Source organism: Neopsephotus bourkii, unplaced genomic scaffold (assembly GCF_033783945.1).
Source record: "Neopsephotus bourkii isolate Nb327-2 ecotype Australia unplaced genomic scaffold, CSIRO-AGI_Nbou_v1 NB_318, whole genome shotgun sequence".
NCBI classification, from domain to species: Eukaryota; Metazoa; Chordata; class Aves; order Psittaciformes; family Psittacidae; genus Neopsephotus; species Neopsephotus bourkii.
The window spans coordinates 9,126,049-9,143,133 of record NW_026900826.1 but is presented as its reverse complement, the minus strand read 5'-3'; the positions used below and the strand labels follow the sequence as shown (position 1 = coordinate 9,143,133).

The 17,085-nt window shown below is 40.1% G+C and overlaps 1 protein-coding gene and 1 long non-coding RNA gene across 2 annotated transcripts; one reads left to right on the top strand and one right to left on the bottom strand.

Annotated features, from left to right (window-relative positions):
* Positions 1-679: 679 nt before the first annotated feature.
* LOC133209192 (uncharacterized) lies at positions 680-3,037 on the bottom strand. The gene is made up of 3 exons (XR_009724631.1): positions 2,907-3,037; positions 1,647-1,809; positions 680-814 (listed from the first exon to the last, which is right to left on the bottom strand). It is a non-coding gene; the product is annotated as an uncharacterized LOC133209192 (long non-coding RNA).
* A 1,015-nt stretch (positions 3,038-4,052) lies between these two features.
* Positions 4,053-16,720, top strand: CHRNB4 (cholinergic receptor nicotinic beta 4 subunit). Its single transcript, XM_061347675.1, has 6 exons — positions 4,053-4,420; positions 8,938-9,083; positions 10,280-10,324; positions 10,444-10,553; positions 13,487-14,447; positions 16,474-16,720. Exons 1-6 carry the CDS (start codon positions 4,366-4,368, stop codon positions 16,612-16,614), a joined length of 1,458 nt encoding a protein of 485 aa, XP_061203659.1. The 5' UTR covers positions 4,053-4,365; the 3' UTR covers positions 16,615-16,720.
* The last annotated feature ends 365 nt before the right edge of the window (positions 16,721-17,085 follow it).

Sequence of the window (17,085 nt, the reverse complement as noted above, 5' to 3'; positions counted from 1 at the left end):
GTATCATGGTTTGAAACCTTAAAGGAGTGTTATTTACCTGATCATTTGGTAAGATCCACAGCTCTGTTTCCCACTGTTGTTTGCAAAAGTGTGACCATATTATACCTTGCCTGAAGACAGCTTATTAAAAATACCTGTACATATTTAGAATTCATTTGACAAGGCAAATGTAATTATAGGGGTGGTGTATGAAATGGACTTTATGACATAGTTATCCACACAGACAAGGTCTATCCCTGTAGAGTAAGCCTCTGATGAAAACAAGTTATCCAGTATAAAGCATCTACTAATCCAAAAAAACCTTACTGAATTCCAAAGCTTTACATTACAACAGACCAAATATTCCATATACCCTTGCCCTTCCCACCGATTTCTACCCACAGCTGTTTTGTATGAGCACCTAGCTAGGCTCATCAAGTCAACAGTTACTGGAACTACAGTGCAACAGTTTTGTTTTGCCTTGCACACTTTATTCGGGGACACACCACAGCACTGTTAAATGAAGCTGCAGCAGCACAGCTTAACCCACAAACATCAGCACCAGCACGGCTGAGGTATTACCCAACTCCAATGGGACTCTAAGTGCATTTATAAAGTTGCAGAATGTTAGCTCCAGGACAGCTGTTCTAATAAGCTCATCCTATCAGCAGGTAGTAGGGAAAACGAATTTTACCTGAGGGGGGCATGATGGATATTTGCAGAGGTTACTTGTAAGAAGTTCTGATTTCCACCCAATTGGAGAGCAAAGTGTGTCTTCCTGCTGCTGAGCCAGGACCTTGGCAGATATCATTACAGTTCACTCAGATGTGAGGTCCTAGAAAAACAAAATTTGCCAGTACTTGTCATTTTCTATAGCAGTTTTCCACCAGAAGGTGCCAATTGTTCTGCTGTGTTCTCTAGGGCCGGTATTTAACAAGCTGAGCTGAAGTCCCTCATCAATTCAGTTTAGCCATGAGCTCAGCCCTGAGCTTCATTTCACTGTCACAACTACCAAAAGCTAACTGTGGTATTTATTTTGGCAGCAATCTCCCTACACAGTGAAGGTACCTGTCTCATTAAGGAGGCCAACTGCACCCCAGGTTGCTTCCACTTTGGAAGCTCCAGCATTTCTGACTGGTTCTTTCCTAATGCAAGGAGCAGCACCTTGAAACCACCATGATGAACACACAAAACGGTACTGCCAGTTTTCCAGGGCACTTGGACATCTTACATTCCTCATGCAGCTAAAAGCCCAAATACCCTAAGGCATGCAAAGCATTACAGTATCAGGAACAAACCCCCAGCCAGTTCAGTGGATGGCTGTCTGCCATGCTATTTCCACGCTTGCACATGTGTATTAAGATGCAAATCCAGAATATCACATATGCTAATGGCTGCTAAAGACACTTTTATTTCAGGATCTCAACTTAAGGAGCAAATGGAATCCTGCAGCATCATTGGAAAGAACAGTTGCATGGCACAGGGGATCAAGGAAGACCTTCAGTGGTCTGTCAGAATGCATGCACGCAGGTGAATTACAAAGGAAGAAAATCAGATGTGGTAATTCTCCTTGCCCACCTCAGCTTCAGCAGCAAAAATACCGCAATCAGTGACCGACCTGTGACTCTTTAGCTCTGGTGAAGCATTCCAAATCTATTTTATTATACCTTGAGCTGCTACTCAACTCTCAAGCATCAAGCAGTGTAGATGGTACAAATGCAGTGACTCCAGGGTCCATATATCCGTTATTCCTGTAACTGCTGCAAAAGCATAGAGGCCGGGTTGGCAGATGGAAGGTTTGCCTTTGAGGAGAAATAGGTCAGATAACAGCTGAAAATAAAAACAAAGGAAGAGATGCAGCTTTACTTCCCCAGCAGGCTGGTAGTTTGCTCAGACATACTGAAGGCACAGCTCCTTGAGAGCAATTTCCTCTGCATTAGCAAAGAACATTGCCCAGCAGGCTCAAGAGTGGGGTAAAGTCTCTGACCATACAAGCTTCTGACAAAGTAGAAGCTAAGCATACTGTAGTGAGAAGGAAAAAGTGGAGGGCTCAGCATAAATCCTTTGCTTGGGACATATCTCCTAGGATTTGTGACTCTTACAGGAGAGTAATTTTCTGTGTGAATGCTCCCTTTCTACATGCTTTTAGTTAAATGCTGGAGGAAAGCAGAAATACTGTTTTCATGCAGTAAGTGTATTCACAGGTACTCACTAGGATTACACTGGCTTTTTTCATCCAAGTAGATGTCCCCACAATGACCATTCTCCTGTTTGTCTCACTGAAACCATTCTCCTCCTCAGTTCCCACACTGTTCAGAGGGAAGAATTCCAACTCCCACACCGAGTCTTAGAATGGTTTGGAAGGGACATTCAAAGCTCATATAGTTCAATTCCCCTGCAGTGAGAAGGGACATCTTTAATTAAATCAGGTTGTTCAGAGCCCAGTCCAAGCTGATATCTAGGTCTGCTATCATGCCTGACATAACTAAGATAAGCAACAAACCCAGCACATTTTTCTTGGTACGGCTAACAGTGTGCTGTAAACATTTTCTGAGTATACAGATCAATAGTAACTATCAACAGTAACTATCAATTCTTTGATGGTCCACAGAGCTTTTTATCATCTGAGATCTTCGTATAGCATTAACATGCACTAAATACATCTTTAAACAGAGATCACCTGTACATATGAAAGTTTAGTAGTTACAGAAGATCAAAGTTTTATATTTTTTAAAGTTAAAAACACTATAAAACCTGAGAGATTGCAACTGAGGGTGTTGATATTAAAGATACATTAGAGGAAATTGTTTGAGATTGTGGGTGGAGAAGGGTAAGAATGTATAAGCCATCTTTCTCATGGTAGGAAGCTGTGCTTTTTAAAGAACTACTGGGAATCCTCAGTGGAAGATATGGTATAGTTGACATACCTTGAGTTTTCAGAGTAAGAGAAGGCAGCAGCACAAACCACTTCATCAAACCTGACTTGTGACTGCTTGTTTTCCAAGTGGAAGTCCTTGCAGTGAGTGCTTTTCCATTTGTCTCACTGAATTCGTCCTCCTACCCTAAAGAAATGAGCCAAAAATAACAGACTAGGAGTTACACAGATTGTGGATAGTATGATTAAGAAATCTTAGTAGAGTTTCTTTATGTATTGGGCTGCCTCTAATGGCAGCTGCTTTAAAGACAAGAAGTTATAACACATGGGCCTATTCAGTGAAAAAAGAAGGTGGCTAAAATGTTTCAGGGAGAAGGCAGTGAATCATTCCGTGCTTACACTGACAGCATGCCTAAAAGCAGCAGCAGGTGACTTCCCCAAATAACCCCAGTCAGGTAGCAGCTGTGCTAGATGCACAAGTCTAGTATGTTACGCTGATAAATCAGGAATGCCTCCACCCCAGCCAATTATGTTGGACTGCTGGGAGATGAGACAAGAGCAGAGCTACATCCTGGGTCCAGCTGAAGCAGACAGAACATCAATATGGAGATAAAGCCGTATTTAGAAGATTAGCACCCTTTTTATTTCTTTCTGGGGACTTCAGCCTGTCCTACAGTGCTTGCAAATGGCACATGTAAGATCTCCTTTCCCTTTCCTTTTACACAAATCTTCCCATGACAAGTCCCAAAACACATGATACTCTATACTCTGCTGAACCCTTCAGCTGTAAAAGATCACTTCTATTAAATTTCTCCAATGCTCCTCTGGAGTGTCTTTATAGCTTCTTGCTATTTCTCAACAAGCTGCTTTAGCTTTCTTTTAATAATCCTGTCAAATGTTGATGATGACAAACTCTGTTCCTCTCCTGCTGCTCCCAAAAAGCCTTTTGGAGTTCTAGTTTAGACAGCTCACATGTGTGGGCCTTGGAGTGGAAAAGGGTTGGCAACAGGCAACACGCTTTTTCTCTTGACACAGAGAATTACCCTCTGCTGGGGCTGTAATTTATTGAGATGTCTTTCACTACCAGGTTTTATGGCACAGTTACGTCCTGCTCTTCCCACACAGCTATTCCCCCACATTGCACTCGTGAACCAGAAAGCCTTCTAAATGTTACCTAGTAGCAATAATTAATCAGTGGTGTTTTGCAGATCCTATTGCTTAGCTTACTCTTTCATTTCCTCTTACTCAACATTATCACATTACGTTCCCTCTTCTTATGTGCTTTTCCTCTTCACAAAGCTCTTTAAACAGCTGCAAAGGGGGAGGGACCACTATGCTCACGAAAACTCCAGTTTGCAGAATGCTTCTGCCAGGTCCTACTGTCTGTCTCTTTCCAGGCATTTCATACCTCCAAGATTCAGATTTGATTCTGCATCTCTTCCTTTTGCATCCCCGACAACAGAGCTTATTGCCAGCTGAAGAACAGTAATCCACCTCTTCTTGTTACTGCCATGAGGAATACGTACACCCTCTTTCTCTTTGTGGTGGGCTCCTTTTATTTTAAGGGTAAGTGATCTTTTCTTTCGGATACACTTTGCAGAACAGCAATAGCTTGCGGGCTTGGAGGTAGGACTGTGCTATAACCTCTCAGACAATTTGTAACAACCACCTTGGTAGGCTGCAGACTTTCAGAGGATGCATGAAATGAATTATTTTACTGTTGTTTCTGGCTTGCTCGGTAACAGTAAATCCACTGTAAGGGATATGGACAGACAGCAAGTTGGAGATAAAAAGCAGAACAGTAGATGACAATGATAATCACTAAATAATAGCCCTTTAGATGCTCCCAGGATCATCTGTGATGGAAAAAGCAGGTATTGTGCTGAGAGTGAAAAAATACAAAATGAAGCATAACCTGAACCATAAATAAGACAGAACTCATTCCTCTCCACTTACTAGCTCAAGTTCATATATTTTGCAAAGTTTCATACTTCCTAATGGCTTGATTAGTATGTAAATAGTATAAATTAAATATGTAAATAGATGCTAAAAGAAAAGAGCAAACATACATTAAGAACACTTTCTTTAGTCCACCAGGATTTCTTGCATATGTTAAAACATATGCTAAAGCCAACATGAACAGCCCGACAGCAACATGAAATAGTGCATTTACCATGGGAGCTTCTTTCCATGGAGACTCCACCGAAGTGTTCAGAGTGAAACTGGCTGAAACTGAACCAAGACAAAAATGACATCTTTCCCATAATTACCTATTCATCCCACAGTTGTGTTGGTTCTTCAGTCACTGAAAGGCAACTTTAGAAAACACCTGCTTTGTAACAAATGAAGAGTGAGGGCCTACTTCAGATTCTTAGATTACATGCTTTTAAACCCATCAGTATTTCCTTTTTGTTTGCATTATTTGCAGTATAGAAATTAAAACAGTCTTTCAAATACAGTAAATTCACTAGTACTTCCATTGGAACAACTGTGCTCTAAGAGGTTAAATGAATCTTTTTATTTAAGAATGTGCTGAGAAGTAACAGTATCACCAAGTAATTTCAGAGAAGATAATGGGATTGTCTTATCGCTGCTTCTCGCTTACACTATACTAATTACAGATGGGAGTGTGGTATGTCACCACTCTCCACAGAAGTTACTTGGGAGAGAGGGAGGAATAAGAATGACAACATATTCTACAATTTATTATTTCTAAGCAAAAGCTATTTCAACATTTATTAAAATAACTGAAGTCAGGGAAACAGAGGAAACAACTCGTGTGATATGTTGTAATTTAGACATGGTAACAGTGCACTTGCCTGCATTTAGCAACATTGGTCCTTATTCTGTTCTATGGAAATGACTCCAACTTTTGTCTTTGCACTGAAAATAAACCACACAGGATGACTAGTTATTTAATTTTATACATTTAAATTAGACCATGTAAAAGAGAAAGCTTGCAGAGGGGAGTGAATGAAGTCTGTGGTTTTGTTTGTTCTGCTGTGAAATTGTGTGTTTTTAATGGTAATACTCCTGCAGAGAAAACAAACTTACTGCAGAAAGAGTTCTGCAAGTTACATGGCAATCTGCTCTCCTTGTGAAGGAGCAGATGTGTAGTGTGTTCAGTGAAGCTAAAACAATTTCCCTAGCTCAGGATCCATCCCAATGTGTTTTCTCTATTACTGCTTTCAGTACACAAAAAATACTCCACCCCCAAATGAGGACTACTTCATCATTCTTATTAAAATCCTTTGTCTAAAAGCATCCGTCTCCCCTCTGAAACATTTCTCTTTGGGAAAAAAACAGTTTGTGAGGGTAACTGTGCATTTCCATTTCTTCTAACTCAGAGGAAGAAGAGGAATTCCAAACTCATGACTGCTTACATCATGACGTGTGTAAAGATGAACGTGAATGCCTGGCAATTTTGTTCTCATTAGGTGCCATCTGGTACATATGCAGATTGGTAATGGAAAGTAAAAATTACACAAGAATGGCTCATTTTCACATGTTATTTACAGAGAGATTTGCTCTATCAACCTTTAAAGCAGTGCCCTGATGACATCTAGTGGTGTTTGATAAAGGCATGAGTGAGATGAGAGATTAGCCCCTTCCCTCTGTATTTCTGATGACTGTTATTTAAAGGTTGGGATGGAATAGCAATTTTATAAAGAAGTGTTCAGTACAGGGACCCCTTCCCTAGCATCAGATCATGTTTCTTAAAAGGATTCATTAACAAATAATTTGTTATAATTAAGTCGAGGCCTGCATAAAGTTTATTGAGGGAGGCAGTACTCTGAGATCTGAGCTGTTCTTATCAGACATGCAGACCCCACAGTAGGGTCTGATTTGCAGACCAGACAACTGTGATTACTAAAACCAGGTTTTGAATAATAAGATTATTACAAATTCATGATGACTTTGTACAAACATTCTGCAGTCTCTGCTCTTTCCTCCCTGATTAGCAAATCCCTCCATATGCTGGGATAGTTACAGAAAATACAGCATCACAGTGAAAACACATTCAACAATTCAAACAGCGTCCAGTGACCACTATATGCAACAAACCAAATGACAGTGTATTTATATTTGAATGAAAGTCATCTGCTTATGTCACTTCCACATGCAACGGTGGGAAAGTTTGTTAAAAATGAAACCAAAGCAACACAATAAAATAACCTTAACCAAGATTCTCTGTTTACCTGTCACAAGGCTTCTCACCTATCATTTTAAACACAGAACAACTCATTCCTAGAGTGCAGCCTCATTTTCTTCACGATATCAAATGCAGCTCTACCTTGATGGCAAATACACCAAAAAAAAAAACCAATGCGGAGCTTAGCAAGGCTCAGTGCAGTTCTAGCTTCTTGAGCCTTTGATTAGGCAGGCTTACATTTAGATTAAATGTGATACAGAGTATCTCACCGTATTAGGGCTTTACTAATGGCTTTCAGTGAGGTACAAATCAAGCATGGATCAAAAATCAAACCTGACAAACACACAGGACTATTCATCCAAATTTGTTTTCCCAAATGGGTAAATATTTGAGAAGCCCGTTGTGAAGAACAATGTTAGAGTTCAGTATATGGCACCAAAACTGTGCTACCAATGCCATAGCATATGCTAGTCTTAAAAGGATTACAATGAGCCTGGTGTTCACCTCAACCTTTCCCCAAAGCTGTTCTTAGATATTAAAAATCTGTTTGATGTTTCCTTCCTTGGCTCCCCACTTTCTTGCTGGATCAGAAACAAGAAGTTTGAATAGTATTTTTTTAACCTGAGTGGAATTCAGAAGTAACAAGTTGCCCTTTAAGGAATGTACATCCCTGTTCACATGGAAACCAGTCACCTAGAAGTGCACACAAACTTTGTGATCCTGGCCTTTTGTTGTTTGCTTTTCTCTGGCTCTCATGGATATGCTACAGCATAATAAAAACCCAGAGCAAATTAATGTAGCACAAATTTTAAACACTTTCATGGCCAGTGGTTTTTTACTGTGTGAAACTGCTCCAGGGCATCATGGAAAAAAAATGCTGTAGGGACACTACCCTCATTTCTTCAGTGTCTACTTTTGAGTTAGGTGCCCTTTCCTATGGTAGAATCATTTTATCAATGGGATTAGAATCTCTTTTCACTAACACCTACATCCATCACTGTCATCTGAATGACACAACACAAAATTACATACAGCAGAGTCTCTCTGGGTCAGGCTCTCTGGTCAATCAGTTCTTTTGGCAGGATGTTACCAGGACCTTAGTCATCCGTATTATTATGTGGTCAATAGTGTTTTAAGAAGTCCACTAGAATGGTCTTTAAAAGCACAAGCAAGAAGACGATGGACAGATGCAATTAGTTATCTCTGAGGCTGTGCCACAAGCTGTTCTGCTCCATGGAGAAGGTGCTGGCTTGTTTGATTGTATCCTGGTGACACTGTATTTTGCAGTCACCGAAGTCCAACTTTGGCCACCTAAGATTTACAGTATTTGTTCTAGTCCATTAATCAGGGTTTGTTTCCACATAAAATAAGGTTTACATATTGCCTTAGGTTTTAAAATAAAATAATATCATCACTACTTACCAAAGAGCTCCCTATCATCAACAATTCTTACAGCCCCTGGTGCTGATCCTCTGGTTTTCCCTACATACATGTCTTTCTGCTTGTACATGTGCCTGCAACTCTGTCTCCTAAGACACTAAAGAGAGGAGTCACAGCTGGACTCCCCACATTTGGATCATTGAAACATCCTTCTTCTTTTATTAAGAGGGTGGTCTGCTCCCACCCAGTGTCTATTTCTGAACATACTCCCAAAAGTATCTATCAATTTGAGCTACACATTTTACTGTGGAAAAAACCCAAAGCGTTCTGATTTATCTGCTTTGATCTATGCTCTGTGAAAGACAGCCAACTTCAGCAGAACAGATACTGGTGCAAGCACCCTCTCCTGTTCACACCAGCCTAGAGTCTTTAGACACATCAAAAGCCTGTCTTCATGAAATAATGAGGTCTGATGCACAGAAACTCTGTTATCCTTACATCATGTCCCTTGCTCTCCCTTCTATAACCCTGTTAATGTGCTGTTTGACAGGAAGCACAGCAGCAGATGCTGAAGAAAAGCTAATGAACCACCTACTGAGTCCTGACAGGTACAATAAGTTAATCCGACCGGCTGTCAACTCATCCCAGTTGGTATCTATAGAACTGCAGGTTTCCCTGGCACAGCTCATCAGCGTGGTAAGTTCAAATTAGGCCATGCCTTTTAATTCATCACTACCTTCACAGCTTTCTAAGTGAAAGTCACACCGGTATTACTATGTCCCTGTTACTATTTTACATAGTACCACACAGTAGGCAGGGCCATACATGCAATTTAGTGGTTTTCATTACTTCACAATGCAGCTACAACAGGATCAATCTAAGCAATAAAAGCCAGTGGCCAGGTCTTCATCCAATAAAGTTCCATCAATCAAAAAATCAACATCATTCCACTGATTTCAGTGCAGCTTCAGTAAAGTTACACCAGGTTAGGATCTGCCCTGGATATTGTATGCTAAACTGACTTCTGCTGCCTGCATCAGAGAAATGTGCTTGAATGGCCTGAAAACAAGCTACAAAAACAGCTCAAAATCACATGGCAGATCAGGCATATCAGCAAAAAGTGAAATGTAAAGAAAAAGCTGTATTAGTCCTGCCTGGAATAGCTTAACATGGTTAAAACAATCCTCATGTAAGCAACTCCTCATATTCAATGAAAATTACTTCAATGGGCCTGAAAGACATTTTCACTCACAAGGTTAGCATGTGTTTAACAGTTCTTTCAAGGTACAAATACACACCTCAATGCCACGAGAAGTTTAGAATTAACTGCAGTGGGGACAAGATCCAGACGTTAAGTGGGAATAGAGTAATTTCCTGAATCAAGGCTTTCAACTCTTCTGCTCATTCCCTGGATGAAAAAGAAGATACAGATGACTGTCTGCCTGCCAGAATTTGTGTATGGGCCAGTGACCAGACTACTGCAAACACTAAGAGACCTCTATAATTTATATTCTGAAATTCAAGAGGAAAAAGAGAGAGGCGCTGATGGAACGTAAGGGAACCTGTACAAACAGATGAGGTATCTTACATATGTAAGATATCCTGATTTATCCAGGATATAGTGTCATGTATATCAGGTGACTCTGGGACAAGTGTTCCTTCTCTCCTACAGAATTCTGCCTGGGCACTACACTTGTGGGGCTACTGTTTATCATCAGCATGTGCACAAGACTGACAATCTTCCTGGTGGAGAAATTCCTGTCTTGAAATACACTGGATGAAATCATGCTGCACAGTTGGAAATATCCTCTAAAATTCACTAAATAAATCTTATTACTGCAATAAAGTGAAACATTTTAGAGAACAACTTTTCTCTCTCTTTTTCCCTGCAGAATGAACGGGAGCAGATCATGACTACAAATGTCTGGCTGAACCAGGTAACCAAGCCCACAGCTCTTGCAAACCACAAATGTGACTGCTTTCACTCCATCACAGTGATTGCTTTGTTAGTGGTGGTGTGGATACTCCCATCACTACTGTACAATTCTTCTCTTAGGAGTGGACTGATTATCGTTTGGCTTGGAAGCCCTCTGACTACGAAGGAATAAATAGGCTGAGAATACCTGCAAAACACATCTGGTTGCCAGACATCGTGCTTTACAATAAGTAAGTAAAACTGTAGTTTATGCAGTGAGCAAAATTTTAAGCATGTAATAAGAAACAAGGCTCAGAACCAATGAAGTAGGTCTGATAAAATTCTAAACCTGAATTTTGTGGCTTTTAAACAATATCAAGTGTATCTGACTGGGGTACTGGCCTCAAACGTTATTTTAGTAATATCAGGGCTCTGGTTAAAGAAATTCCAGCAGACCTGGAGTGTATCTGCAGTGTGAGCTCTTACACCACCACAGGGCTCACAACTGACACACAGATCTGCGCCAAACTAGACTACATGGAAACCATGAATTGTAAGTACAAGCACAGCCATACACTAGTCATGTTTGCAAGAAGCCAAAACACCTGGAATTCTATCGGACAACAGGTTCTGAGCTAAATGTCCATCTCCTTCTTTCCCCACCTTCCACTGCAGACTCGAGGATAAATCTGTTACAAAGTGCACATGTACCAGAACAAAATAAGTTAATATTCATTTACAAAACCAAATTATGCTCTGTTTTCATAAGGCATTTAAAAAATCAATTATAAGAATACATTATAAATCGGACAACATTTGACCCTGTTGCCTTACAAGTACTGAGAAAAAGAGAAGCTTGGTGCTAGACATACACTTCAGTTCTTCTTTCAGACAGCTAACTGCCAACTCTGTTTTGCTTTAAGTCTCTATCAAAGCCTTGCAGTGGATATCAAGTCTTGGGGGGGGGGGGAAAGTCATAACTTATAATATACTTTCATGATACTTTGAAAACCATTGAATTCAGGAACATACACCAGTTTATGAACATACACAGATGGGGAAACCTAGGAAGTTTATATATAACTGAGTTAAGTCCTTGGAATCCCTCTACTGGAAATCAGATTTGAGAAATACTTAAAACTATTGTATTAGTCACAAAATAATTCAGCCAGTGGATTAGGATGGACTCTGCCAGGTCAGATCTTATTCTGGCACATTGTGCCCCCACCCTTGGCTTCTTTCTTACTCCCCAAACAATATCATCTAACGGATTGTAAGAATGGAAAGAAAGATTTAAAAGGCTTCTTAAATGTCTGGGAACAAGGTTTTAGCCTCACAGTGTTAGATTTTTACATTAGTACAAAACTTCAAATTAAAACTGTAGATAAAGGACAACCACCTCTAGCTTTCTGCTGCTGAAGCACATGTTTCATAGGCATCAGTCAGTTCAAGAAGGTGCAAAGGAAAACACAAAGAGCATCCCCATGCACCACAGCTTTGTCTTTATGTAGCCTGTACATAGGACTGCAAAGGGCACTGAAACAGCACCAGCAGCCTAGCCCCTGTCCCACAGCTGAGCAAGGGGCAGCCAGCAGAACCTACACATTCTCAGCCCAGGAGTCCATGCAGTACGCTGTAGGGCATAGTGGTAAACCTAACACAGGGAGATAAAAACATGTGAGAAATAAGAAACTATTTCATTACTAAAACCCAGCAGTTTTACTGGCAATGAACTAATGCCCCTTGTACGCTGTAGCCACTCACTTCTGCATCTGGCTGTTTTGCTGCCTAAGTAAGTTAGCTACAAGGGTCTCAGCTCAGTGCCAGACACCAGGGTTTGCAACATGAGGGTTTTCCAGAGCCAAATATACCTGATCTGGAGAACAGCATGTGCCAAGCCTTGGATCCTTGTAGAACTTCCCTGCTTAGAAATAAATCAACCTTAGAACTGAAATAGCTCTATTTTCCAAGATGCCTTGTCAACAAACTCGTGATTCATTAGTCTTTTCAACAGCTCCTAAGGAGCACATTTCCACCCAAATAAAAGGCTGCTACTTAGCCATAGGCACCTGAATTTCATTCATTTACACTTGCCATGAGTTTGGCCTTATATTTTTGCAGATAATACACTGTCCTTAGGTTATGTGCGTTTCTTTACATCTATATTTGTTTATCAAAAGGAGGCATGTGAGATGTGTCTAGTCCAGACTCTTCTTTGCAGTCTAACAAAGAGGCTAACACGGTTTTTAATAAAAGCAACTGATCAACACAGGAACAAACCTTTTGACTTTCCTCGTCTGTCAAGGCAGATAGTCAGTAACCGTTGTTCCTTCCTACTGTTGCACTTTCCTTTGGCAGCCCAATTGGCTGAGCTTGAAAGATCCTACATAGCTCACTTGAGCAGATACACTGAAACACTAAATTTAAGAAATATTCATCAGCAGATGACCACATTTCTACTCCAGGATACACCATAGATTAAACAGCCCTAAACTGTTTGCCCAGAAACATTGGACAGGAGAAGATACAGACTAACTTATAATGATCTCCCTGAATTAAAAGGCCCAGCATATACAGAAGACTCTCCTGGTGGAAGTTCTGCAGCTGGAGAAAATACAAAGCCAAGAACACTGTGGCTTATCTGTTCTGGTTTTGTAATAAGTAAACATTAACTGGAATGGCACAATAAATTATAAACCATATAAGTACATTTCCTCTGTCTACACGCTCCCTGCATTTCTGACTAACACCGCTCATCCTTATTTCCTCACCCAAGCTATTCAGGAGTGTTGCTGTGTTCCAAATCAAAGGTACCTTCCATTTTCATGCTGGATGATCTCATTTTTACCAGTCTTCACAGATGTAGCGAGTCTTAATTACGTTAACAAACATTTACAAAAGACTTTGAATTTTTTGGATGGAAGAGAGATGCAGGTTTATTATTTAATAATAATTTTCTAAAATAATTTTTTAAATATTGGACCAAATATAAATTCTGATTGGGAGAAATGCAACATTCATCCCTATATCAAGTTACAGCTCCCTATAACATAGATTTCCAGATCAAAATATTACTAGACGTTGATTCCAAAACCAACTGAGGCCCATAAGAATGTGTGGTTTGAACTATGTTATTCTTCTTAATGTTTTCCTATCTCCTTTTCCTTTCCTCTTGTTTCATTAGTGCGGACGGCACTTATGAGGTTTCACTCTACACAAATGCACTTGTAATGAATAATGGAAGCATTCGATGGTTGCCACCAGCTATTTACAAGAGTGCCTGCAAGATTGAAGTTAAGCATTTCCCATTTGATCAACAAAACTGCACACTGAAGTTCCGGTCTTGGACATATGATCATACAGAAATTGATATGGTGCTTAAAACTTCCATGGCAAGCATGGATGACTTTACACCAAGTGGAGAGTGGGACATTGTAGCACTCCCAGGAAGAAGAACTGTAAATCCTTTGGATCCCAATTATGTCGATGTGACATATGATTTCATTATTAAAAGGAAACCTCTTTTTTATACCATCAATCTCATCATCCCCTGTGTGCTAATTACATCCTTAGCCATCCTGGTGTTCTACTTGCCTTCAGACTGTGGTGAAAAAATGACCTTATGCATATCTGTGTTGCTTGCCTTGACTGTGTTCTTGCTGCTGATCTCCAAAATTGTCCCTCCGACATCTCTAGATGTTCCCCTGATCGGGAAATATCTCATGTTTACAATGGTTCTGGTGACCTTCTCAATAGTTACCAGTGTCTGTGTACTCAATGTCCACCACAGATCTCCAAGTACTCACACGATGCCCCCTTGGGTAAAGCTGGTGTTCCTTGAAAGACTCCCAGCCTACCTGTTCATGAAGCGTCCAGAAAACAACTCTGCACGGCAAAAGACATGCAACTGCAAAAAGACAAAAGGAGAGAAGCCAGCTGACTTATACAAGAACTCTACCTATTTTCTGAACACAGCCTATGCCAAAAAACATGACATGAAAATCACTGAGACTCTTGACAATGTCAGCACTCATCCAGAGTTTAGGTTAAGAACAGGCACCAAATTTTCCCCTGAAGTCCAAGAAGCAATTGATGGAGTCAGTTTTATAGCAGAGCATATGAAAAGTGATGACAACGACCAGAGTGTAAGTAAAAAAGAGAGATCATCCCAGTCTTTCCAAACGTCATCTCGTGCCCTCCTCTGTAACACACTGTTCTTCAGAAAGCATATTTGGACTCCCTAGCTATTCTCAAGTCTTAAGAGAGACTGTAGCTATAGTTTATAAGAGGAAATAATTTTTGCTATTAGAGGAACTTAATGAATAGCAGTTTGGTAAACCACAGTACTCTCCTGGAAAGTAACATGGCTGTTTCTACCAGGAGAGAATGGTGACTGCCCACTAAGTTATTAAATACCCTTGAAAAAGCTGTGCTGCCACATTCAAGTAGGGTTTGGCAGGAAATAAAATAATATTCAGTTCCAGACCAGAAAAAGAGTATTTTTCCCCCTTGTAAACAGTACTACTGTGACTCAGCCCACAGCCAGGGCCTGTTAACCAGAAACAGTCTACCTGCAGCTCAAGCATTTATTTACCTAACTGTGCATAGAAGGAGGATTTAGTAAAATTGGCAAAATGTCTTTGCAAACACCCTCTCTGAGTTAAGGTATCTGTCCAAATGTGGCAAAACAATGGGTAGGATCAAAATCCTAATGCCAGCTGACCTGATACTTCTTTCGTTTGAGTAAATCATTCGTTATTGGCTATGAGAAGTACTTTATCAAGGATGTGTTTAAGCCATGCTGCCGCTGCCCTGTTCACTTGCTCTACTCATGGGCCAATAGCTAGCACACTAAAGCTGATACAAATACACTGTGAATAATGCTTGGGAAAACAGATGGTTTTGCTCAGTTTTGTTTAGACAAACACCCATACTTAGGAAAAATCATCCTCACACCTACTAGTGTCCTCTCTCTGACCAAGATCCCAGTGAGAATCCAGGTTCCCTACTCTTGTTGTGCTCTACCTCCCTCAGCCAAGCAGATTAAATGAAGTCTGTTTTCTGATCTTGCAGAAGTCCCTTGAGGAGCATGCTGCTGAGTAGTTAATGTTTTCTATTAACTGAAATTACTGTCAATATAAATAAAGAAGATCAGCTATTAACATTAGACATGAGCTTGTAAACATTGAAACTGAGTGAACAGAAGCACATACCTTATGGCAGAGAAAATGGCTTCTAATAGCTTGGAAATTCTAGCAAGAATGTGTAGCACACTGAGCTATAAAGCTTCCACTTCATACTAAGACGATTTTCAAGGATATTTTATACATTAAAAATTAACTGAATGTTTTTCACAGGGCTCTTTGACATAACAATTTCCTTGATGCTTAATTCTGATCTCTACTTTCTTCCTTAATTATCACGGTCTGCTAACAACTGTTCATGCACATTTACTGTGGTCTGACTTCAGCAGCACACAATTCCCATTAGCATCAGTGGAAATCTAATATAAGACACGGGATAATCGACAAGTATGGTAAAGTCACTGAAGTGGCAATGTCCTGCGTGGAATTAGAACCAGAGAGAGTGGAAAAAATAATAATTTCTGAGATGCAAATGAAGATGGATGTATTCCCCCTTTACAAAAATAGCCTGATAGTCACTTCAGTTTGAGAACAGAATCTAAGGCCATGACTTTCACAGTCAACATATGCAAGGCAAAAGGGGATTTTAATAAAAGCAACAGTATTAATATGCATTAAGACCCTTGATGAAGATGACTGCTGCTCAGAGCAGAACTCTGAAGCTAACCTTGTCTAACAGCAGTAAACACCATCTATTTTTGTCCACTGAGGTTAATAGCATATGCAAACTAAAATCAAAGAAAAAGATTCCTTAACTGGATTATACCATGGGTCCTTCAGGACTGGCTCCCACCAGGCAGCCATGCTCAGTACCTGCTGTATCCAAGACACCTAAGAAGTATTTGCAGTATTTTCCTCCACTGCCCAGAATGGCGGTAGGAGAAAAATCCCTTCCCAAGCCTAAAATCAGTTTATCCCCTGAACCTCGAGATTTGTTTCCATTCATTTTCAGAAATGAAAATTAGCAAGAGGAAGAGCAAAAGAATACGACCAATTGCTAATACCTTTAACTGGCTTTTTCTTTCAGGTCATTGAAGATTGGAAGTATGTTGCCATGGTAGTGGACAGGCTGTTCCTCTGGATATTCGTCCTTGTTTGTGTCCTGGGGACTGTTGGATTATTTCTGCAGCCACTTTTTCAAAACCACACTACTGCCATGAACCCTTAGTTGTCATTTAGAACTGTCAGTACTTACATAGATGTTGGGTTTCATCCTGCTCTCAATTCCCCTCTGTTAAACCCACAGAGATGCCAAGTGAATTGCTCTTACATCAGATTTAAGAGTAGGGAAACAGAAAGTAGACCTTGACTTATTGGGAGAGAAAAAAAAAAGTAAAATGAACAGAAAACTATTATTTTTTCCAATGAGTTCAGTACTTCTGATGATATCTCAGCCCTTTCTTTTTTTCTGTTATTTGAAGTGTGAACACTACAGAGAAAGGCTTTTACTGTACAATATGCCATCCTGGCTCACAAGCGTTATTATTAAATAAGTATTTTCTATACATTGCCTCAGGAAGGCCATTTTCTTTCCTCAGAATACTGTAATTTCCCTGTTACAGAGAAGATATCGCTATGATATTTATTTCCTCCAAAGGCATCAAAGCTACTTGTGTCTGATTTATAATGAGCTTTACAA